Source organism: Phocoena sinus, chromosome 3 (genome assembly GCF_008692025.1).
Source record: "Phocoena sinus isolate mPhoSin1 chromosome 3, mPhoSin1.pri, whole genome shotgun sequence".
Classification (NCBI taxonomy): domain Eukaryota; kingdom Metazoa; phylum Chordata; class Mammalia; order Artiodactyla; family Phocoenidae; genus Phocoena; species Phocoena sinus.
Genome location: NC_045765.1, coordinates 112,690,961 through 112,715,638, shown reverse-complemented (window position 1 = coordinate 112,715,638; position 24,678 = coordinate 112,690,961). Strand labels below are relative to the sequence as shown.

At 45.0% G+C, this 24,678-nt stretch overlaps 2 protein-coding genes across 3 annotated transcripts in view; both read left to right on the top strand.

Moving 5' to 3' along the window:
- Positions 1-835: 835 nt before the first annotated feature.
- On the top strand, positions 836-12,632 carry F2RL1 (F2R like trypsin receptor 1). Its single transcript, XM_032628653.1, has 2 exons — positions 836-1,046; positions 10,928-12,632. Exons 1-2 carry the CDS (start codon positions 965-967, stop codon positions 12,037-12,039), a joined length of 1,194 nt encoding a protein of 397 aa, XP_032484544.1. The 5' UTR covers positions 836-964; the 3' UTR covers positions 12,040-12,632.
- The window catches only part of CRHBP (corticotropin releasing hormone binding protein), a 105,405-nt gene continuing 81,690 nt past the window's right edge, over positions 964-24,678 (top strand). The window contains exons 1-3 of one of the 2 annotated variants that reach the window (XM_032628654.1): positions 964-1,046; positions 13,837-13,883; positions 16,866-16,917. The gene's annotated coding sequence lies outside the window, so the exon portion shown is untranslated. Of the gene's footprint in view, positions 1,047-13,494; positions 13,884-16,865; positions 16,918-24,678 lie in introns of those variants that run through there. The other variant, XM_032628655.1, reaches the window with a different exon arrangement.

The window sequence follows — 24,678 nt, the reverse complement described above, 5'->3', positions numbered from 1 at the left end:
ATTAATAGAAGAAAGCAGAAGTCACAGACTAAAGTTTTCTCGTGATGAACATTTACAGACTGTGTCTACCAACTGTGTGACTGTGGGCAATTTATCCAACCTTTCTCAGTTCTATTTCCTCATCTGTAAAATGGTAATAATAGTTATACTTATTGCGCGGGTTGTTTTGGGATTAGACTGTGCTCCTAAATCATTTATACGCGGCACTTCAAGTAGCTGTTACAAATGTTTTCTCCCTCACCGCCTCACAGACTGGGAAAGGGGCCTAGAAGGGGGTGAGAGTATTACTAGGGGTCACAGCTAGTTAACATCAGAGCGCAAACCTAAACCCAGATCCCTGATTACTCCGGTTGGCCGGGGCCCCTTCCTGCTCCCCATCGCGTTCGCGGGTGTCCGCAGACGTCCATCCTGCCAATGCAGATTAGAAACTCATCCCTCATCCCACAGTGCCCACGACACTGGGAAGTCTCTACCAAGTACCGACGATAACTGCAGCGAGCTCGGGTCATGGCTTTTTGCCATTTAGGAAAGGGGAGGGATGGGGATGGACAACACTGGCTGACTCCCTAGGAGTAATTAAAGGTTAAAGGTAGTTTTCGGCCTGGCGATCTGAGCGTTCCAGCCGTTTGCATTCCGATACAGCTCCTTAGCGGCTGGCGCACCCGGGGCGGCGGAGGCGGGGCCACAGCGTGGGGCGCGGCGGCCGGGGGCGGGGCCGGGACGCCCGGTCTTCGAACCGCAGAGCCCAGCGTTGCGTTCCGGCCCCGGGGCGTGGCCTCGCGCAGGTACGTCGAGCTTCTCGAGTTTCACTGAAACTTTTCCAGCTGCGGGGAAGGCGTGCGCTGAGGCTCCAATTAGGGGCAGGTGGGAGGGTGGCTTTTTCTCCTAGCGGCGAGTGGGACTCTGAGTTTCGAATCGTTGGCGGCGAATTCCCCGCCCGCTGGGTGTCGGAGCTGCTGGAAGGATGCGAAGCCTGAGCGCGGCGTGGCTGCTGGGGGGCGTCATCCTGCTGGGGACCTCTGCCTCCTGCAATCGCACCGTCCTAGGTGAGAAACTTGGCCAAGGAGGGCTCGTGCGGCTAAGGAGCGGGGGTCCTGGGCACCATGGGCAGGTGGGGGAAGAGGGCCAGGTGTGGGAAGGGTGTTCTGCCGCCGCCGCCAACTCCTCCCGACATCCCGCAGCCTCCTCTCGGCCGCTTTGAAGGGGGATCCCTGCGCCCTGGGAGCAACCAGCTGGGACAAGCGGGAGAGGCTGAAGTCTACGGAGGGGAAAGGGAGGGAGCGGAGTGCTCGCTTCTACAGAGTACCCAGAGGGCTTAGCCTCTCTGGCCCCGGTGGGTTTCTTCGCAAACACGAAAATCCTTAAGGAACATTTCGCACACCCTTGAGACTCGTCCGGGCTGGTCCTGCAGGACCCGCGGAGTTAGCGAGTTGATGGCTCAGAGCGGCGTGGCGTGGATGGGAGCCCGCGGCCTGGGAACTTTCTGCTTCTGTTTTTGCAGCCTCCTTCAACTTTTGGAGGCCACTCTTTGGGGCCGGCCCACGGCGTTCAAGACGCCCCCGGGGCCTGCAGCTCCTCTGGCACAGGGCACAGCCGGGGTGTGGAAGTCAGGGCCGGACCCTGCTGGGTTCTTGGGGTGACGAGCGCTCACCCCGAGGTTTAGGCCAGTTGGGCGGATTAAATAAATGGAACTTCTTCGACCCTGCTTTACATTCGACCAAGTGAACTTACGGCCCTGGGTTTCCCCGGCCTTCGCTGGCTGCGGCTCAGGTCTGTAGGCCGGAGGCTGCCCGCCCCAGGAAGGGAACAGCACGGGAGCCGTCCCTGGCGGCGCTCAGGTGCCAGCTTGTGCGCCGCAGCCGGGTCCCACGGTGTGCTGCCCTGGGTGTGCTCCAACTTGTTCGGCTGCGGGTGGAGCCTCCCGGGCGGAGCAGGCCTCCGAGGGCGTAGGCGCTGTTAAGCCTGGTATGGCACTGCTGTGATGCTAAGGACGCCCCGCTGTTTGGGGCAGCCAGGGTAGCCTTAAAAGGGAAGTTTTAATTTCCCTGCGAAATGTGCAGACCTGTTGTAAAAGGCAGGTTCTCACTTTTAGCCTCTTCATAAAGACACTGTAAAAGAGCAAGTCACTGTGAATTTGAATTAGACGGAAAAATGTGATTCTTTTCCCTTTGGAGTTACAGCAAAGGGTATTTTGGTGGATACTTGGAAACTGCACCCCTGGTACACATTTTATTGACAGCATTACCGAATGTAAAATAGTTGTCTGGTGGGAAGCAGCTGCATAGCACAGGGAGATCGGCTAGGTGCTTTGCGGTGACCTAGAGGGGTGGGATAGGGAGGGTGGGAGGGAGGGGATATGGGGACGTGTGTAAAAGCATTTGGCCGATTCTCTTTGTTGTGCAATAGAAACTAACACAGTATTGTGAAGCAATTATATTCCAATAAAGATGTATTAAAAATTTTTAAAAACAAGAATAAAGGCATTTATTTATTTACAGGAAGTACTGAAATTGTGATGCACGCATGTCCGTTTACCCTTATGTTTTAAACTTATAAACTTAAAATTTAGGAGCAAAGCTTAGTATGTGCAAACATTTTTTTTTTTTTTTGCGGTACGCGGGCCTCTTACTGCTGTGGCCTCTCTCGTTGCGGAGCACAGGCTCCGGACGCGCAGGCTCAGCGGCCATAGCCCACGGGCCCAGCCGCTCGCGGCACGCGGGATCCTCCCAGACCGGGGCACGAACCCGTGTCCCCTGCATCGGCAGGCGGACTCTCAACCACTGCGCCACCAGGGAAACCCTGTGCAAACACTTTTTTTTTTTTTTTTTTTCCCCCGGTACGCGGGCCTCTCACTGTTGCGGCCTCTCCCGTTGCGGAGCACAGGCTCCGGACGCGTAGGCTCAGCGGCCATGGCTCACGGGCCCAGCCGCTCCGCCGCATGTGGGATCTTCCCGGACCGGGGCACGAACCCGTGTCCCCTGCATTAAAAAAAAAAAAATATGTGGATGTTGATGATTCATCTGTTTTATGATTCAAACGGTTCCTATAGGAAGCTTGCCTGAGTGTCTGGCTTGTTCTTGTTTAAAAAGTGAGGGGCTGGGCGGGGATTCCTGAAGTATAAGGGGCCTTACTTTAACAACAATAACAAAAATCAAGTTACTTGTTAACCAGAAGTATTTAATATTGCACTTTTTTTCCCCTCCACATATTTTTACTCCTTTGCAGGGTAACTGTCCTAAAGGGTCAGTTAAGTAACAGTGAGACTTTAGGTAGATGGAGCTTTCCTCACAACTTGAAGCTAGATTGATTTTGATTAAGAAACAGGGCTTCACCAGTGTTTCTGCCCTTTAGCACCTGTCTTTGCTTACCCTCTTCGGTTCTACCCTAAGGTGTGCCCCTCGGTTTGCAGCAGGACACATCCTAGGTTTGATTTTTCTTCTCCAAGGTTTTTCCCCAAAAGACTGCCTTATGGAAGGGAACTCAGCCTAGAGTGTAACCTTCTCATTTTACAGATACGGGCCACTGAATTGAGGAGTGAGGGGCAAGGAAAACTGTCCATCAGGCCTCTGCTTTCTTTCTGATCACAACAGTAATCGATAGTTATTTCTGTAAATGTTTCATCTGTCTCCCCACCAGATCACGTACTCCAGGAGGCCAGGGACCCCTAGCGGCACCTCCATCACCACAGTCCAGCACAGTCTCATTCCCTAAAGGACCTCAGTAAATAGCAAATGAAGAATGAAGTGAAGGGACTTGCCCAGAGTGACCTGGTGGTTGATGGCAGTTCAGCATTTAAGTCGGCTTCTTTCAGGCACTTCTTTCCACTGTGTCACGAACCTGAGAAGTCCCCTGTAATGCAGTCATTCCATTTTTCTTTTGGAGACTGAAACTTGTGTTCTTTTTGTAATTGGTTTTTAATTATACAAGCTGTATGTGATCACTGTAAAGGAAAAATGAGTCCAAAAAAGGGGTTGCATTAATTAAATCACCCTCAGTATCCAAAGCACTGCTAACATTTTGGTTTCCAGCCTTTCTCATGCTTTCATACATCTGTGCATAAAATACATATTCACAGAGAAATTTTTTTGTACAAGTATGTGTTTATATAAACATCAGTAGCATATCAGTAAATATAAAACATTTTTAATGACTCTAAAATGTTGTCAATGGATGTATTATAATTTTTAATTGGTCCTCTGTTCATAGACACATGGGCACATGGTTTTGTAATAGTAATAGTAAACACTGGCTGATTTCCAGTGTTTTGTAATAAGAGAGAACACATAGAACATGAAGATGGGACTTTAAATTTGTGTTTGGTCATCTTCCTGGCCTTGTAGTTACTAATTAACCTTGACAGGCAATGTTTTAGTGAAGTCTGTGTTTGTCTTATGGTTTTATTAGCTGGACAAATGTTGAGAGGAAAACAGTTCATCCTGAAAGAACACGAGAAAGTTGACTAAAGTGTACCTGGAGAAGGGGTACCGAGCGACTGAAGCTTTTATTTTTTTTCATCTGTGCTCCCAAAGGTCGGAGCAAAAGAAGATTTGGGGTGAGGAGGATAGTAGGGGAAAGAACACAAGAGGAGAGTTTAAACAAATAAAGTAGCTGCTCTGTACTTGCTTTGGCTGGGAGGGTGTGCAACAGGAAGGTGCTTAATATAACAAAGAACAGGTAGCGTTTTTAAAGTTAAAAGTTTTCCATGCATTTTTACCCCGAAATTGTACAAATCCGAAGAGTTAAAAAGAAAGCGAAACATCCCCTCTTCTCTCCCCTCTTCACTCTCAACAGACTTTTCTATGCAGAAATATATGCATTTTGTAACAATAGAAGGATCATACTGTACGTTCTGTCCTGCAGTTATTTTTTTTTTAACCTAGTAGATCTATTCACGGTCAGTATAAAAAAAATCTGTCCGTACTTGTGTAGAGGGAATATTATTCATTGTATAAATGCCATAAATTAATGAACTAGCCTTTTTTGTTTTTCGATGGTCATTGAAACTAACATTTTTGTTTTACCACGGTAAACAATATCCTAGTAAATATTCTTGCACGTAGTGTTTTTGTGCACTTTACTAGTATACGTTCAGGACAAATTCCTAGCAATAAATTGATGAGTCATAGGGCAAGCACACTGAAAATTTTGATGTTTTTGCCAAATTGCCCTCCAAATAGATTGTACCAATTTACACTCCTTTGAAAAAGTAATCCAAACAACATAGAGGGGTGTGAAGTAAAAAACGTAAGTTTCCCCTCCCCATCCATTTTACTCTATAGAGATGGCCGTTGTTTATAGTTTAGTGGGTATTTTTCTAGACTTCAGATCTGCAAACAAATTATAATTTTGTTATATAGATGGAAGCATATTCTGCCAGTTGCTTTTTTTCAATGGACATATTGTGACTCTCTTTCCATTTCAATGCTTATTAAGTAGTGTAGTGTCTGCTATTAATGCTAGGGACTGTGCTGAGGATATGGTAAGTTAGGAATGGTGGTTGATGAACGTTGCTTATTTCCTGTTTGTTTGTAATTGGGGTGGGGGGATGATGCCTTAAGCATCAGTGGGTGCGTATGCTTGTGTACTTGGACAAGTATTGTTGATTACAGGTCCCAAATGGAGAATGCTTTTGTGTGTTTAAGCTTTACATGTGCTTAAACTTCATATGTACATTTAATTTCATCTTCGCTCTCGAAAATAGAAATGATTTTGTCTGGTGTGCGGATGGGTTATAGAGTTGGAAGCTGGAATAGCATCAGTTCTAGACAAGTTCTGTGAGTTGGGGTGACTGGGATAGGATGCTGTACGAGGTAAAAGTCTGTGCACTGTGCTGAAAGGGCTTCAGGGAACTTTGAGCAGCATCTTGACATTTACCAGTGTCAGAACTGACCAGTGTTATACCAAGCAGCACGCTGCTTGTGTGCTCTGCCACTGGTACAATGAACATAGCTAATATGACTGGTATTTCAGATTGAGATCATTCAAGGTCGTATGTTGGAATATTCTCAGGAAAGTTTTCTTTCTCTCTCTCTCTCTTTGAATCCTTTCCTAACTTTTTGTAGTATTTCTTGCTCTTCCCCCCCTCCCCTTTATTTTAGTACTCTTATTTAAGATAGATTTTTATCTCTCTTTACATGAACCTTCCTGACCTGGCGTGTGTTTATTTTTATGGGAAACTTTAGACATGTGAAAGTAGAATATTACAGTGAATCCCAGGTACCTCTCACTCAGCCTTAACAATGATGCCCCAGCCTCCTTCCTGCCCTCCTTCCTGTGTTATTCTTTAACAGCTTTCAGATACAATTTGCAGACCATACAATTCACCTATTCCAAGTCTACAATTCAGTGCATTTTAGAATATTCACAGTTGTCTATCCATTACCACAATCAACTTTAGAATATTTTTATTACCCCATAAGAACATCCCACTCCCCCCCCCCGCTCTTAGCCATCACCCCCCAATTTGCCCCGTTTCCCCAGCTCCTGGCAACCACTAATCTACTTTTTTGTCTATGGATTTGCCTATTCAGGACATTTATTATAAATGGAATCATACAATACATATTCCTTTGTGACTGACTTCTTTCAAAAGCATAATCTTCTCAAGGTTCATCTGTATTGTAGCATGTATCAGTTCTTCATTTCCTTTTATTGCCGAATAATGTTCCATTGTATGCGTATACCACATTTTGTCTACCCATTCATCAGTTGATGGACATTTTGTTATTTCTGCTTTGGGGCTTTTATGAATAATGCTGTTATGAACATTCCTGTATAAGTTTCTGTTTGAACACGTGTTTTAATTTGTCCTGGGTGTATACTCAGGAGTAGGAATTGATGGGTCATATGGCAACTCTATGGTGAGCCGTTTCAGGAACTGTCAACTTATTTGCACAGTGCCTGCATCACTTTACATTCCCACCAGCAGCACCTGAGGGTTCCCCTCCTTGCGTTATTTTGAAATAAATCCACATATAATTTCATCTTAAAATATTTCAGTATGTATTCATAAAAGATGGCAATTTCCTTTTCAAACATCACCACATAATAACCACTGACAAAAATTGTGTAATATAATCAAATACTCAGTGTTCATATTTCTAATTGTTTCATAAGTGTCATAAATACTATATTAATAGTTTGTTTGAATCAAGATCCAAACAGGGTCCACACATTACATAAGGTTAATACTGTCTTATAAGTCTTTTAATTTATGGGCCCTACCTCCACACCTCTTTCTTGGTTTTTGCCTTGTAATTTATATTTTGAAGAAATGAGGTCCTTATCCTGCAGCAGTTTCCACAGCCTGGATTTTGCTAATGACATTCTTATGTTATTGAACATGTCCTATTGTCCCCTTTATTTCTATTAATTTGGCTGTTGGATCCAGGGGCTTGTTCAGATGAGGGTTCGTTCGTTCGTTTGTTTGTTGCAAGATTACTTCATAGGTACTTCTTCCCTTTGGAGGCAAATAACGTCCGGTTATCATGTTTGTGATGTGGGTAACTCCGGACAATCAATGCTTAGATTTTCTTCCCTTTTATAAAGCAAGTTATGTAATTTTGTTTGTTTGTCTTGGTACCAAGGGAAAAAATTGAGTCTTTTTGTGGTAATTAGAAAATCTTGGTGGCTCCATTCTGTAGAAACGCAGTCTGATTCATTGACTTGGTCTCTGGTGGGCTGTTTCTGGGCTGGGTGTCCCAGCTCTCTGAATGGAAGAGTCCACAGAACAGGGGTCCACTGTTCAGTCACCAGCTTTGCCACACCTGCCTCTCCGGAGAGCCGCTAACCGCTTTTCAAACCAATGGAGAATTTATAGGATTCTCTTACACCTCTGAAAGTCTTCCAGAACATGTTAATATTAATACAAATAAATGTATAAATTATTAGAGGAGGGGCTAGTTCAAAGCGGGGGTGTTAAAACTTTACATTTAAAATTTTCTGTTTGAGAACAGACGTGTGGAATCCGCACAGGTTAGGTTGGTCTCAATAGACTCCAGCGCGTGACCTCACATCAGTCTCTGAGGCTATGTGATATAGGGGTTAGAACCAGGGAGTCTAGAAACGGACTGCCTTGGGTTGAATCCTGACTGCCTTGGGTTGAATCCTGACTCTCCAACCTAACAACTGTTCAGCCTTGGAAAATTTACTCAGTTTTTTCAAGCTTCAGTTTATGCATCTAGAAAATGCAGCTCTAATAATAGTACCTCCTCATAAGGTGTTGTGAACGTGAAGTAAGCTAATACACGTGAAGTGTTGAAAGCAACGCTGGACACACGATATTAAGCGTGTGTGTCCTGGAATCCCCTGCCGGCGTCTGTGTGGTTTGGGTACTAACTGGGTCAGGCTAGAGCTCTAAAGACATGAGCTGCGCTCTTGATTCTCCTTCCTTTTTTTTCATCGGTAGGGCTAGCTGAGCTTTTCAATCCACCCCATGTGCAAGGTCCAGGGCTCTGCCAGGGACCATGGGGATAAGGAAGTTAGGAATTAAGGATAAAGGAATTAGGACAGTCCTGGAATTAAACCTGTAATCTCACACAGAGACTCTTGCCATTTTGACTCCTGGAGCAAGTTCCAGACATTACCAGTCTATAAATATGTCGTTACTATTCTCTTGTGGTGTGTGAAATCGGTCACTCTGCTAAACTGGTTGTGAAAAACATGTAAGTGGGTCATGAAATCAATGTAGAAGGTGGTGACTGGATTTTATAAGAATGGAACAGAATACAATAGAAAGTATTAGAGTGTACCCTGCACAATAAGGCTAATTATTATTTTGTGAAACTTTTTTTCCATTATGGTTATATGTATCAGAACTGGGTTACCATATAGAATGTATTTGTTACTGTGGGTTATGGTCAAGCTTTGAAGAACACCAATATGTAGGGATATTATTTTATTTTAATTTTATTTTATTTATTTATTTTTGCGGTACGCGGGCCTCCCACTGCTGTGGCCTCTCCCGTTGCGGAGCACAGGCTCCGGACGCGCAGGCTCAGCGGCCATGGCTCACGGGCCCAGCCGCTCCGCGGCATGTGGGATCTTCCCAGACCGGGGCACGAACCCGTGTCCCCTGCATCGGCAGGCGGACTCTCAACCACTGCGCCACCAGGGAAGCCCTATTTTATTTTTTAAATTTAAAAATAATTCATGCTCGTTTGAAAAAATTATAAAAGAAATTGGAAGAAGAGATGAGTCTGTCCTAAGTGTACTAACTTCCTGTGTCTGCGGTAACAAATTACCACCAGCCGTTGTTTTCAGTTCATAAGAACTTATTTTCTCACAGTTCTGCACGTCAAGAGTCGGAAATCAAAGCGTGGGCGCCTCTCAAGGCTCTAGGGGAGACTCCGTTCCACGCCTCCTCCAGCTACTGGTGGCTGTTAGTATTCCTTGGCATTCCTTAGCTTGTTCCTTGACTTTACTCCAATCTCCGCCTCCATTTTCACATTGCTTTCTCCTTTCTGTCTTCCTTCTCTCTCAAATCTCCCTCTGCCTTTCTCATAAAGACAATTGTCATTGGACTTAGGGCCCACCTGGATAATCTATGATGATCTTCCCATCTCAAGATCCTAATTGCATCTACAAAGACCTTTTTTTCTAAATAAGGTAAGGATCACAGATTCTAGGGGTTAGGACATGGACATCTCTTTTGGGGGGCCACCCACTCTGCTAAATGAGAAGTGAAGTATTGATCTCTACACCCTTTCATCCACCCACTTCTTAGTTGGGAAGCCTTAAGAGAAGTGAATAATCCTGCTGAACATGGGTACAAAGGTAGGAGAGGAAAAAATGATGACTGAACATACAAATTATCAGATAAACTTGTGAGTCGGTTGCACATCCTCCCTGGCTTACTGTAGTGCCCCGGTGAAGGACTGCTCGTCCCCAGAATTAAAGGCAGATCCTTCCATGTCCTCACATTGTCCCTCATGTTCATCCGCAGGTCCATGAGCACCTTGTTGGCATAGGCTGGCTCTGCCATTGGTTTGTGATTTGTAAAGTTTAATTCATAATATGGGGATGAGAGTGGAAATTGTTAAAGCTTGCCATGTTACTTGCTTAAAAGTCAGAATACACATTTGTCTGAACAGAAATCATGCACCTATCCGTCCAGTGACCTTGAGGCCGGAAGGCTTGCCTGTCTTCTTCTGGCTTCCATGGGAAGGTCTCCAGGAAGCCCACACAGAAGTGGGGGATCCCTGCCCACGGCCGAGGCTGTCCTTGTGGCTGGAGAGGGACTATCTCTGTGCTCCTGAGAATCTCGCCGTGTTGGACTTTGGGCTAGGGAGTGACAGGCCAGGCTGGATCCTGTCTTATGGCCCCAAGTGAGATAGATGGCCATGATGAGAACAGGTAGGAACTAATGAGTGTGGACAGTTTGTAAAAATAAATTGAAATACCGTCACCTTTTTCGAGATTCATAGAAATCAATGTTATCTTCTACACATACTTCACAACCCTCCCATAAAAAATACCTGCTGTTAAAAAAAAAAAAAAAAAAAGCAAGCAAACCAATCCAGAACATAGAAATCTCAGTAATTCCATCACCCAAAGAAAGCACCCGTAAGTATTTTGTGTACTCCTCCTCCTGTCTTCTTCCTTTCTCTTCTTTCACACAGCACAGGAAGCTTTCTTCAGCTACACTGCTCTGGAGAAAGGCAGGGCTGCCGTAACATGCTGTCCGTGCCAGTTGTCTCTCAATCCCTTTCAGTTCATTCTGCTTCTTTTTCTCCTCAGCTGCTCTCCTCCTTTCCTCTTCTGCCCAAATTTTCAGGTGACTGTAGCGCTTAGCAGCACCATCTTGTCCGCGACCTTCCCACCGGCCCTCCTGTCTTTCTTTGAAGTGATTTTATTTGGACAAACCAGCATTTCTGTGGAAACGTTGATTTCTGTAATGACCCTTGTCTGCCTTGCCTTTCTTGCGCAGGAACCAGTAGACCCTCTAAAGGAAGAAGTCTCATTGGTTACGTTGATAACTCACCTCAGATCACAGGGAGAGGAGCAACAGTGGAACCAGGCTTCTCTGTGGATGAGTTTTCTGCCTCTGTCCTCACTGGAAAACTGACCACTGTCTTTCTTCCAATTGTCTACATGATCGTATTTGCGGTTGGTTTGCCAAGTAATGGCATGGCCCTGTGGGTCTTTCTTTTCCGAACGAAGAAGAAGCACCCTGCTGTGATTTACATGGCCAACCTGGCCTTGGCGGACCTCCTCTCTGTTATCTGGTTCCCTTTGAAGATTGCCTATCACATCCATGGCAACAACTGGATTTACGGGGAATCTCTCTGCAAGGTACTCATTGGCTTTTTCTACGGCAACATGTACTGCTCCATCCTCTTCATGACCTGTCTCAGTGTGCAGAGATACTGGGTCATCGTGAACCCCATGCTGTACCCCATGAAGAAGGCGAGCATTGCCATCAGTGTCTCCCTGGGAATATGGCTGCTGATTCTGCTGGTTACTATCCCCTTATACGCTATGAAGCAGACCATCTACATTCCAGCCCTTAACATCACGACCTGTCATGATGTTTTGCCAAAGGCGGTGTTGGTGGGGGACATGTTCAATTATTTCCTCTCTCTGGCCATCGGAATCTTTCTGTTCCCAGCCTTCCTTACGGCCTTTGCCTATGTGCTGATGATCCGGACCCTCCAATCTTCTGACTTGGATAAAAACTCAGAAAAGAAGAGGCAGAGAGCCATCAAGCTCATCATCACTGTCCTGGCCATGTACCTGATCTGCTTCACTCCTAGTAACCTTCTGCTCGTGGTGCATTACTTCCTGATTAAAAACTGGGGCCAGAGCCACGTCTATGCCCTGTACCTCGTAGCCCTCTGCCTCTCCACCCTCAACAGCTGCATTGACCCCTTTGTCTATTACTTCATTTCACAAGACATCAGGGATCACGCAAAGAATGCTCTGCTTTGTCGGAGCGTCCGTACTGTAAAGCAGATGCAAGTATCCCACACATCAGTCAAATTCTCTAGGAAATCCAGCTCTTACTCTTCAAGTTCAACCAGTGTTAAAACCTCCTATTGAGTTTTCCAGCTCCTCGGATGGAAGTTAGGTACGGGGATTTGGAACCTGATTAACATTATGGGGATGCTTCTGTTGTTTCCCAACCAAGGGGGTTTCACCACATACCATGTATATGCAACAGCTCTCAGGATTGCTGGGAGCTTCCCTGTTTGCATAAGGAAAGTTCCCCAAATTAACACAGATGTCAGTTTCAGAATTCCTCTACTCAGGTGCTCCTGGAAACGGAACTGATGGAAGCAGACTTTTCAGAAGGTGGAGAAAAGACAGAAACCCAGTGATTTGCAAAGACTAGTATTGGCGTGAAGACCAAGTTCTTAGCTAAAACTACATTTTACATCTGGGGTCAGTCACAACCATGTTAGGGCTTCAGGGCCCTCAGAGGTGATTGGTCCAATTGACTGGCTTTAAGGATAAGGAAACTGAAGAGGTGAGGGAGCTGCCCAGAATTAGATTTCCAACCAATGGCAATAAGTTAGGACTGGACAGTTTTGAATGGTCAGTGGGGTTCTTGTACCACCTCATCAAAATCCTTGTGGATCGGGCTTCCCTGGTGGCACAGTGGTTGAGAGTCCACCTGCCGATGCAGGGGACACGGGTTCGTGCCCCGGTCCGGGAAGATCCCACGTGCCGTGGAGCAGCTGGGCCCGTGAGCCATGGCCGCTGAGCCTGCGCGTCCGGAGCCTGTGCTCCGCAACGGGAGAGGCCACAACAGTGAGAGGCCTGCGTACCGAAAAAAAAAAAAAAATCCTTGTGGATCTTGTTGAAAAATGCAGATTCATTATACTCAGGAATCAGAGCTCAGAGTGTGGGGACAGGGCCCAGGAACCTTCATTTTAACAAGATTTTCGTGCACTCCAAACTTTAGGAACTATTGGTCTGGGTACTGCTTCGACTTGACAAGGGGCCATGGCAGTTTTTGAAAAGAGAAGCAAACAGGATGTTGTGTGTCTCTTTTACGTTCAGCTTATAATGAATTCTGTTTGTTGACTTATTGGGACTTTCAATTATTTATCAATCCTTTGAGCTTTTGTGTATATCATTATCACTTCAAGGAAAATACATCAAGGATTTTAAATGTAGAAAAATAAATTTTGTGTAACTCTTTACTGACTTCAATGAAATCTTCAGGTTGTCTGAATAATAGATTGTTTCACAACTAGGAATAGTGTTTACCACTTAGTATTTTAAAAAATTATTGTTGGGGCTTCCCTGGTGGCGCAGTGGTTGAGAATCCGCCTGCTAATGCAGGGGACACGGATTCGAGCCCTGGTCCGGGAAGATCCCACATGCCACGGAGCAACTAAGCCCGTGCGCCACAACTACTGAGCCTGCGCATCTGGAGCCTGTGCTCCGCAACAAGAGAGGCCACGATAGTGAGAGAGAGGCCCGCGCACCGCGATGAAGAGTGGCCCCCGCTCGCCGCAAATGGAGAAAGCCCTCGCACAGAGACGAAGACCCAACACAGCCAAAAATAAATATAAAATAAATAAATAAATAAATAAAAATTTTTGTTGGACTATTTATTGCCAGTTTTGTTGACTTGTTATCAAATATGAAATTATAAAGCCGTCACTGGGTTTGAACCACATCCGTTTGGAAAAGAACTTCTGGAATAGAAGTGATTTGCAATGTATTTAAAGAGGTACTTGACTCCAAGCTGACTTTATACAACTGGTGTATTTGTGACCTTTTAAAATAATTGTTTTATTGTATGATTGATTTATAAATAACACATGACTTATTTTTTACAACTTATCTCTGAGTTATGTGGCTTTTGCTTTCACTTTTGTTTTCAAGGGAGGGAGTGAGAGAAGGGAAGCAAAGGCATCACTCTTCTAAGAAATGTAAGTGATTCTCACAGCTTATTTTTTACGTAAATAGGGCCATATTATACACATTGCTCTGGGATAATTGTTTTTCTTTTAACCACATTTTAGAATTCTTTCCATGTCTGCATCTGTGAATTGACCTCCATTTTTAAAGGATACAGACTACTTAATATCTTGGATGTATTGTGACGTTTTAGTCATTTAGTTATTTCCTACTTATGGCTCCTGAAATTGTTTCTCTCTCTCCCTCTTTTAAAACAGTGCTGGGCTTCCCTGGTGACGCAGTGGTTAAGAATCTGCCTGCCAGTGCAGGGGACACGGGTTCGAGCCCTGGTCTGGGAAGATCCCACGTGCCACGGAACAACTGAGCCCACGTGCCACAACTACTGAGCCTGTGCTCTAGAGCCCATGAGCCACAACTGCTGAGCCCGCGTGCCATAACTACTGAAGCCCTCACACCTAGAGCCTGTGCTCCCCAACAAGAGAAGCCACCACAATGAGAAGCCTGTGCGCCACAGTGAAGAGTAGCCCCCGCTCACCACAACTAGAGAAAGCCCGCGCACGGCAACAAAGACCCAACGCAGCCAAAAATAAAATTAATTAATTAATTAACTAATTAAAAAAATAGTGCCTCATTGAACATCTGTGTGTAGACATCTTTGTGAGTATTTCTGTAGGATGAGGTCCTGAAAATAGAATGGCCAGGTCAAAAGTTATCGATGCCCATTTAAAATTTTGGTAACACTTGCCAAATGGCCTTCAGTAATTTATACTTCTACCAAAAAGTATGTTTGCACCTATTTCCTGAAATGCTCATCCATCAATCTTCTTTTTTTTTTTTTTTTTTGCCGTACGTGGGCCTCTCACCGTTGTGGCCTCTCCCATTGTGGAGCACCGGCTCTGGACGCGCAGGCTCAGCGGCCATGACTCACGGGCCCAGCCGCTCCTCGGCAAGTGGGATCCTCTCGGACCGGGGCAGGAACCCATGTCCCCTGCATCGGCAGGCGGACTCTCAACCACTGCGCCACCAGGGAAGCCCCATCAATCTTTCGAAATGTTACCAATCTAATAGGAAAAAATCTCATTGTTATTTTACTTTGTATTGAAGCAGCACAGCTTAGTGGCTGCCAGGCAGGGCTGAATTCTGACTCCATTATTTCTTTGTTTTATTTAACTTAGGGAAGATGCTTCTCTGTGCTTCAGTTTCCTCATTTGTAAAATGAGGATAATAGTATCTTATAGAGTTATTAGGATTAAATGTTTGGCACATATATGCTCATAAATTTTATGTAGCATTATTACTGTTACTCCCTAACTACTGATGTGATCTCATTTCTGATTTGCCCCCTTTCACTTCAGTGCCAGATACACCCTGCCTTCCTTGCTGGCTCTGCTTTCAGTCTCAAAGCAGGCTGTCTCATAGTGGGGTTCCCATTTTATAGGTGGGAAAGCAAAAGATGGTGGACACAGGATAAAAGGGAGAAGAAACAAATGGCTCTCAGGAGCCATGCAGGTCGTCTGTGGGCTCATCCAATGGAAAACATTTTTTTGGTGTTTGCTATTTTTTAAGTGACTTTAACAAATTAATTAATTATTTTTGGCTGTGTTGGGTCTTCGTTGCTGCGCGCAGGCTTTCTCTAGTTACGGTGAGTGGAGGCTACTCTTCGTTGCAGTATGCAGGCTTTTCATTGCGGTGGCTTCTCTTGTTGTGGAGCACGGGCTCTAGGCACGCGGGCTTCAGTAGTTGTGACACGTAGGCTCAGTAGTTGTAGCTCACGGGCTCTAGAGCGCAGGCTCAGTAGTTGTGACGCACGGGCTTAGTTGCTCTGCAGCATGTGGGATCTTCCCAGACTAGGGATCGAACCTGTGTCCCCTGCACTGGCAGGCGGATCCTTAACCACTGCGCCACCAGGGAAGTGCCTACTATTTTTTTTTTTTTTTGCGGTACGCGGGCCTCTCACTGTTGCGGCCTCTCCCGTTGCGGAGCGCAGGCTCAGCGGCCATGGCTCACGGGCCCAGCCGCTCCGCGGCATGTGGGATCTTCCCGGACCGGGGCACGAACCCGCGTCCCCTGCATCGGCAGGCGGACTCTCAACCACTGCGCCACCAGGGAAGCCCCCTGCTATTTGCTGATGGTTAAAAAAAATCAAACTGAATAAAAATATATAAAATAAAAAAATTTTACTTCTTTGCTACTCATGCCCATTCTTATTTCTCAGAGGGAACTAATTTTTATAATTTATAGAAAATATATGTATGTTATATGTATGTTATACTCTTAAAATAAGAATGAATATGTATGTGTATGTAAATACATATGTGCATGTATATGTCAACTTCTAAATCAGTTCACATGGATCTTCCTCATTATTTTCAGTGACTAGGTAGTATTCCGTGCACGGGTGATCATAATTTAATCACTACCTATCGAAGAAATATTTTTCTTGGTTCATTTTCACCAAGTCTGTGAATCTACATTAAAAAGTGTAAAAAAAAAAAGATTTGGGAAATAGAATCATGAGTGTTTGTTTGCTAAAGCAAATTCTTTTCCAATCATGTTTGTTTCTTTTGCCTTTGAGGAGTGGCTCACAAAGGTCTTTTTCTACCTGAATCAGGCCCCTGACGGGAGGGAGGAGGAATTCTGAACCTGAGCTTGGAAATGCCCTGCATGTTCTTGTCTTTGCTCTGTGCCCCCAGTCTTAGTGCACTCTGATTTTTCTAAACTATCTGAACACTTGAATGTTGCACTCCTTTGGCTCCATTGACTAAAGGAGAACTCTCTTAATTTGAAAGTGAATGTGGATTGTCCCACTGTGCGGGACACATGTTAAACTGGCTTGATTGGAGTTGTTTGGGCATTTCTCTGTATGTCATTTCAGTCGTTTGTAGCAGGAGTTTCAGAGGTAATTAATTTCCCAGTGATCAAGATTTCATAAATCCTAGGGCTATAATCTCATCAGTATGCACAGTTTACTGATTACAACTTTGTTCCTGTAGCTTTAACCCTCTGGAGGCCCTTGGAGGACTGGAATGTATTACCAAATCAGAGGTACAGTTCATCATACTGTTCCCAGGTCTCATCGATTAAAACCATGGGTCTGCTGCAGAGCTTGGATGTTGTCTTAAAAAGCGAAGTTTCTGATTTCACAGTAGTCAAAGGATGTGTCTAGTCCATCCCCACTCCTCATTCTGAAGGGGAAAAAACCAGACCCTGAGGGATCTGGTCCTCCATTTTATCCAAAGCCTCGGAATGTCACTGAGATGGTTGTTTAAATGTAAATAATTGGAGTCACTCAGGTCACACTTTGGAAATGCCTTTTTTTGAGGGAGAGCGTGACAAATTCTGTGGTTTGGTTATGAGCTGCCTTTGCCTCTACCTGTTGGTCAATCTGTGGAATATTTCCCAGTGTCTGTCTTTATTGGTGAGAAACTAGGCACAACCAGTTCTGCACCGCCTCCTGCAGAAAACACAGCTTTAGCCTGTGGGCTCCACGAACTCTAGTTAAGCCATCAGCACCCAGCAAGTGTGAGTGGTTCATTCGCTCATCCCACAATGATTGCAACATTGTTGCCTTATTAACTGCAAAGAATTAAATCAGGATTCCCACATTAGCAACATCCTAACTGTGGGATTAATGTTCTCAGTGAGATTAATCAATATTAAAAAAAAATCCTCCAGTATTTGGGTTAATGGAAGGCCTTTAAAGAAGAGCCTATTCTAAAGCCAGATCTTGAGAGTGGGAGAAAGTCAAGAAAAACAGAAGGACAAGAAGGCTTAGGAAGGGCCATTACTGTGGCTCCTCTCTTAATATTGTGATGCTTAAACCTTTCATAAAATAAACCTAAAAATTATAAAAGTGATAAGTGGTTCTTGTAAATAAATCTGAGAATATAAGGGCATATACCGAAAAGTGGACCCATCCACGTCAGAACCTAGTTACTCCCTTTGTGCATCCTTTGAAGTATTGTTTATGCATGAATAAGTATAAGTACATATATGCTTCTTTTTAAAAGTAAAAGAGTTATACTATGTATGTTATTTATGCATAATCAATTTCCTCAAAACTTAGTGGCTTAAAGTAACAGTAAACATTTGCTAACTGGTGTAGTTTCTGTGGGTCATGAACTGAGGAGCAGTTTAGCCACGTGGTTCTTGCTTGGGATCTCACGAGGTGGCAGTCATCTGAAGGCTTGACTGGGGCTGAGGATCCACTTCCAGTGTGGCTTCCTCACAGGGCTGGCACGTTGGTGCTGGCTGGTGGCAGGAAGCCTTGGTTCCTCTCCATGAGGGCTTCTCCACAGGCCTGCTCAAGTGATCTCATAACACGAAGGTTGGCCTCCCCCAAAAGGAGTGATCCAGAGAACAAGGAGGACCTGCAATGACCTTTAGAACGCAGCCTCAGAAGTCACACCATCATCTCCACCTTACTCTACTGGTCACACAGACTAAATGCAATTCACTTTGGGAGGGGACTACATAAGAGCATAAAAGCAGGAGTCAAGGATCACTGAGGGCCATATTGGAGACTGGCTACCACACTGTATATGAACACATCTTGGACATTATTTCCATATCAGCATTTAGAGATTGACCTCATTATTTTAAATGGTTGTATCCATTGTATGGATATACTATATAAGGAATCCTCCAGCTTTTAGGTTGTTTCCAGATTTTTGCTATACATATATTGCTATTCAGGCAATCTTTGGGTGAATATCTTTTTATATCTTTACATACTTGTTCATTCAGTATTCTTCCACCATGTACTATATGCCAAGTCATGCTCAAGGCAATGAGGGACATTTTGGAGAACAAAATAGACAAGATCCCTGTTCTCACTGAGTTGACTTTCTGATTGGGCAGAGACCAGAAATAAGAAAAATATCTACTAGTAGTAAATTTTAAGAGAGGGCAAATGCTAAGAATACTAGGGTTTCAGGGAAGGTTTCAAAGAAGGTGAAATTTAAGTTGCAATATAAAGGACAAGAAAGCCAGCCCTGGGAGGATTCCAAGCAAGAGCTTCATGGGAATGGGTGAGGGGAATAAGTATGAGCAAATAGGTTGGAGAGACAGGCAGGTGCTGGGTAACTGAAGAGATTTGTAAGGGAGTAAGGAGCTTGACTTTCCTTCTAGGTGGGATGCCATAGGATTGTCTTACTGATAGTCACAGGATATGGATTATAGAAGGGCAAGAGGGAAGCAAGAACAATTAGGGAATTCCAGCAACGCAAGCAAGAGATGATGTCGGCTTGAATTCGGGTGATGATAGAAGGGAACTAATCTGGGCTGCGTTTTGAAGGTAGAGTCAAAAGATGTGAGGAAAAGAGAAATCTAGGAATCGAAGATCATAGATTTTTTTCTCAGTGGATAATGATGAAATAATTAGGCGTGAGCAAGTTTGGAGTTTGAAAGTCAAGAGTTCTGTTTTGGCCAAGACATCTTGAGTTTGAGATGCCTGTCAGACATCCCAGTAGAACCGTTGAGTAGGACATTTGGATATCTGAGTCTGGAATTTTCAGTGATCAGGGTGAGAGATCCAGATTTGAGTCTTTGCCATATCACTAGCACTTTAAAAGTAAAGGACTTAGCTATTCTAGGCAAGAGAATAGATGAAGAGAAGGGGGCCTGGGACAAAGGCCTTTGACACTTAAAACTTTTCAAGCAGAGAAGGAGCCAGTAAAAGAGACTGAGAAGGACTGGCCACTGGAGCAGAAAGAAAGTCCAGAGAATCTGTTTTGGGGGAAGCCAAGGGCATGAAGGAGAGAGGGGTCAATCGCAGGAAATATTACTAGAGGTCAAGTGAGATAAGAACAGAGAAGTGACTATTGGGTCTTATCACATGGAGAACGTTGGTGACCTTGACAAGACCATCAATCTCTATGTTGTGGTGGGGAGAGGAAGCCAGAAGTTTCAAGAAAGAATGAGAAGTAAGGAAGTGAATGCGGTGATGATAGACAATCCTGACAATCCCGTACAGCAAGTTTAATTGCAAAAGGGAGCAGAGGACTGTGGGGCAAGAGAGGCACTGAGAGTGATTCTGTTATCTTTTTTTTTTTTTTAAAAAAAAACACTTTTTGGCCACGCCACGTGGTGTGCAGAATCTTAGTTCCCTGACCAGGGGTCGAATCTGCACCCCCCTGAAGTGGAAGTGGGTAGTTTTAACCACTGGACCACCAGGGAACTCCCTCTGTTATCTTTAGGATGTGGTGATGGGAGTGATCCAGTAGAGAGCGGAGAGATACTGATGGTGGGAGAGACTTTGGATATACTGTATTTCTAGAAGTAGAATTCCTGGGTCAAAGGGTATGTATCATTTTGATCAGGATTAATTGCCCTATTGAGATGGCATACCAGTCAGTTTACACACTTGTCAACAGTGTGTGTCTTTGCCTCACACTGTTGTAAACACAGAGTTTTCACCGTCTTAAATATTTGCCTATCTAAACTTCACAAATTTTTTTTTTTTTTTTTTTTTTTGCAGTACACGGGCCTCTCACTGTCGTGGCCTCTCCCGTTGCGGAGCACAGGCTCCGGACGCGCAGGCTCAGCGGCCATGGCTCACGGGCCCAGCCGCTCCGCGGCATGTGGGATCCTCCCGGACCGGGGCACGAACCCGTGTCCCCTGCATCGGCAGGCGGACTCTCAACCACTGCGCCACCAGGGAAGCCCAACTTCACAAATTTTGAGTGTAATCTTCATGCAGAGCTATGAGCACCTTGGGAGAAATGAAACTGTGTCTTTCCTCCTTTATTTACTTTGGGCATATTCTTTTCCTGCCAATCTTCACCACTAAAGCAGTGCCACTTGAAAGGTGCTAGCTTTGGGGAAATTCGGTCCCATTTCTCTTTGTATTGTCTCTGAGAGGAAACCTAAAGTATTCTTTTGGGTGGGTTGCAGAAAACTCCTGTTCCATTTGGGACCTCCTTTGTTCTAGAAAGTCCTCTATCATTCTTTCACAGAGAATAGGAGGGCATGGCTCTAGCCCATCCACCTGATACCTAATAGCTTGGAGTCTGAGCCCTGGGCCCTGGCCAGCTCACCTGCAGATGAGGGATTAATCCTCAGCATCACCAGGTCTTGGCTGTCATCTGAGTACCTTACTCCAGCTTCAGCGTGTAGCCTGGGGTGCGTGACTTCAGGGCATAAAAGAGTTTAATTAGAGCTTCTATGTAGCTCTGGCTAGACTTAATTACCTAATCCCCCGACAGAGTAGTTTAGCCAAGATCCTGTGTTCAGAGCTCTTTCAGAAGCTACCTGGGCACTTGGAGGGGACTGTATCTAGTTCTTATCGGTGACAGACAGATTTTCCCTCCAACTAAAGATTTTTGTAGATGGGAGGTTTTGTTTAAAATATAGCTGATTTATCAGAATTTATGGTTTAAAAAGAATTGCAGGGCAAGGAAGGAAATGATAATATTTATTCCAATGATAGTTTCTGTTAATTAAAACTAGAATCCTTTTTTTTCTTTACTTTTTTTTTTTTTTTTCATTTATTTATTTATTTTTGGCTGTGTTGGGTCTTTTCTGTGAGAGGGCTTTCTCTAGTTTTTTAGCAAGCGGGGGCCACCCTTCATCGTGGTGAGCAGGCGTCTCACTTTCATGGCCTCTCTTGTTGCGGAGCACAGACTCCAGACGCGCAGGCTCAGGCTCAGGAGTTGTGGCTCACGGGCCCAGTTGCTCCGTGGCATGTGGGATCTTCCCAGACCAGGGCTCGAACCCATGTCCCCTGCATTGGCAGGCAGATTCTCAGCCACTGCGCCACCAGGGAAGCCCTCTTTACTTCTTAAAAATTTAATAATTATGGAGAATTTTGTACCCACACAGAAGATGACTGAGTTGTATAAGGAAGCTCTAGGTCCACGTACCCATCACTCAGTCCCAACAACCATCAACCCTTCAATTCTGCCCCTTTCAGCACCACCCCGTTTATTCTGAAGCAAGTCTCAGAAATCATATTATTTCACTTGTAAATGTTTCAGTGATTCTAAAAGAAAAGGAGTTTAAAAATCATACCTTAAAAATAAGCAATTCTTTAATATCAAATATCCTGTCAGTGTTCAAATTTCTACTTGTCTCAAATGTCATACTGGGTTTTTTTGTTTTTGTTTTTTAAAGGGCATATGCGTTTTTGTTTTTTTTTAAAGAAGACGTTGGGAGTAGGAGTTTATTAATTAATTAATTTATTTTTGCTGTGTTGCGTCTTCATTTCTGTGGGAGGGCTTTCTCTAGTTGTGGCAAGCGGGGGGCCACTCTTCATCGCGGTGCGCGGGCCTCTCACTATCGCGGTCTCTCTTGTTGTGGCGCACAGGCTCCAGACGCGCAGGCTCAGTAGTTGTGGCTCGCGGGCTTAGTTGCTCTGCAGCATGTGGGATCCTCCCAGACCAGGGCTCAAACCTGTGTCTCCTGCATTGGCAGGCTGATTCTCAACCACTGCGCCACCAGGGAAGCCCGTTTTTTTTTTTTTTTTAGTTAAAAAAAACCCCTAGAATCCAAATAAAGGTCACACATTGCAATTGATTAATGTCTTTTAAGCCTCTTAATTTATCTTTTTTTTTTTTTCCTTCTTGCAATTTATTTGTTGAAGAAAAAACAGGTTATTTGTTGGGAGATTTTCCCACAGTCTGGATTTTGCTAACTGCACTCCATTGGCAATTTAAAAAGCCTGCCGTGGGAGAGAAAAGGCTCTTTTGACCCAAGAACTCTGATTATATATCCGTTCATTTTGCACTTTATGGGAAGCAACTAGGAATACTAAAATCCTTATCACTTTGCTCTTCTATGTAAGGATCTTTTTTTTTTTTTTTTTGATGTACGCGGGCCTGTAACTGTTGTGGCCTCTCCTGTTGCGGAGCACAGGCTCCGGACGTGCAGGCTCAGTGGCCATGGTTCACGGGCCCAGCCACTCCGCGGCATGTGGGATCCTCCTGGACCGGAGCACGAACCCGTGTCCCCTGCATCGGCAGGCGGACTCCCAACCACTGTGCCACCAGGGAAGCCCCTATGTAGGGATCTTAATGTGCTCCTAAGGACAGGGAAGAGCAGGCCCCAGGCCACTGTCCACACCTGGCTGGCTGTGCCTGGGAATTCCACTCTGACAGGACCCATCCTTAACTGACAGTGTGGACGTTCCACATGTGCCTTCTGCTCCCACACATTCATTCTGGCCTTCCCAGAATGTCCATCATTCTTTAAATCTACAGTTTGGAGCTTTTAATTTTCTTTTTTCAGGTGGGCAGGAATAGTTATTTTAGAAAGAGAGATGTTTCAGTCTCCAGAGCCTATCCTGGAGTTTTTTCTTTCAAGATACTCTTTTGTGTGTTGGACTCTTTCCGACCTGTGTCTGCCCCTCTCTTTTCTTTCAAGTGGTGATTCTCTAGGCCAAGAGCAATCTTAGGCCCAGGGCTGATGGTCCAGGATGCCCTGCGCTGGCTGGTCTAAGGAGAAGCATGAATGGCTTCTGCGTCTTTTTGGGAGTGGTATTCAACTGGCATCTGGGAAAGCATGAGCAAAATTAAATAAAATCTCCTGAGCAGATCTAGGGAGGCCAAGCCACAACTTGAAGGTTCTTCTGGATCTTTCAGCTTGGACAGGAATATGACACCTGAGTGTCTCGAGGTGAGGTGGGAGTGAAGCAGGAGGCCAGGATGGTCACAGGAGCCAGAAGGAAACTAACTGTGCAGGGCAAGGGGCCCATCAGAAGCCCAGGGCTCTGAGCCACTATCAGCCCCTCCCTTGTGTTTCTCTCTCTCTCTCTTTCTTTCTCCTTGTGGGCAAGGTAACCAGAACACCTTTTACACAGGAAGCCCTATGGTAACCACCCTCTGACCTTTTTTTTGTCCTACCCAACCCCTGCCTTATGGCCCAGAGCTCTCCTTCCTCGAACTTCAACCTTTAGAGTTAGAAACCAGAATCTTCCACTTTTTTCTTTCTTTCTTTCTTTCTTTTAACCTTAAAGCTGCCTTCTGGGGAGATGAGGTAAGGAGAATGCTCTTATCTTGATTTCAGGGGGTGGAGATGACAAGCTTCCTCCAGAGAGCTAATTCTGGAGCCCTGACTGGGAATCACCCAGGTCTCAGGAAGTCTTTGTGGCTGTGGAGTCCAGATTCAGGGTGTGGCAGGTATGTTGTTTGTTATCAGGAGAGAAAGCAGGCAGAGCTGTAATTTATGACTTAGAGCCCATAAATCTCTGAGTAAAAAGAATGCAAGGCTCTGAGTTTCCCACGAAACTGCTTGAGATAGACCCCCCCTACCAGCGCCCCCCAGTGGTGAAGAGCAAGTACTCTGGAGCCAGATGAACTGGGTTCAAATCCTCACTTCACCAAGAGTGACTTTGGGAAAATTACTGATTTCTCAGTGCTTCAGCTTAATGAGCTGTAAGACAGGGCTAGTGATTCTTCATATGATTTCTGAGGATGAAATGAATGAATACATTTAAACTGTCTAGAATGGTACTTGGCCAGAGTATGTGCTGACTAATATTAGTTACTATTATTTTCCTTTAATCCAGTTCCTGTGCAGGGACAGTGGAAAGCATGGGGTGATATGGGAACACTAGGAGGGCTTGAACATTCAAGGGAGCTGAGGGGTGTCAGGGAGGCTTCCTTGGAGGACTAATGCCTGAGCTGGGTAAGTGAGCATCCCAGGAGCAGCGTGTTATGTGTGGGGCAGATGGGCAGGTGAGATGGGTAGGAGTACCTCACAGAGCTTAGGCTTAACCTGGAAATTGTGGGGACCCTCCATGAGGTTAAGGTAGGGAGACGGTCAGGTGTGCCTCCCAGCAGCTGGTGGAGGCTGAGTTTGAAGAAAGGC

Coding starts and splice junctions, on each gene's coding strand:
- F2RL1 (XM_032628653.1), top strand. CDS start 965: ATGCGAAGCCTGAGCGCGGCGTGGCTGCTGGGGGGCGTCATCCTGCTG. Junction 1,047..10,927: donor CTGCAATCGCACCGTCCTAG/GTGAGAAACTTG, acceptor TTTCTTGCGCAG/GAACCAGTAGACCCTCTAAA.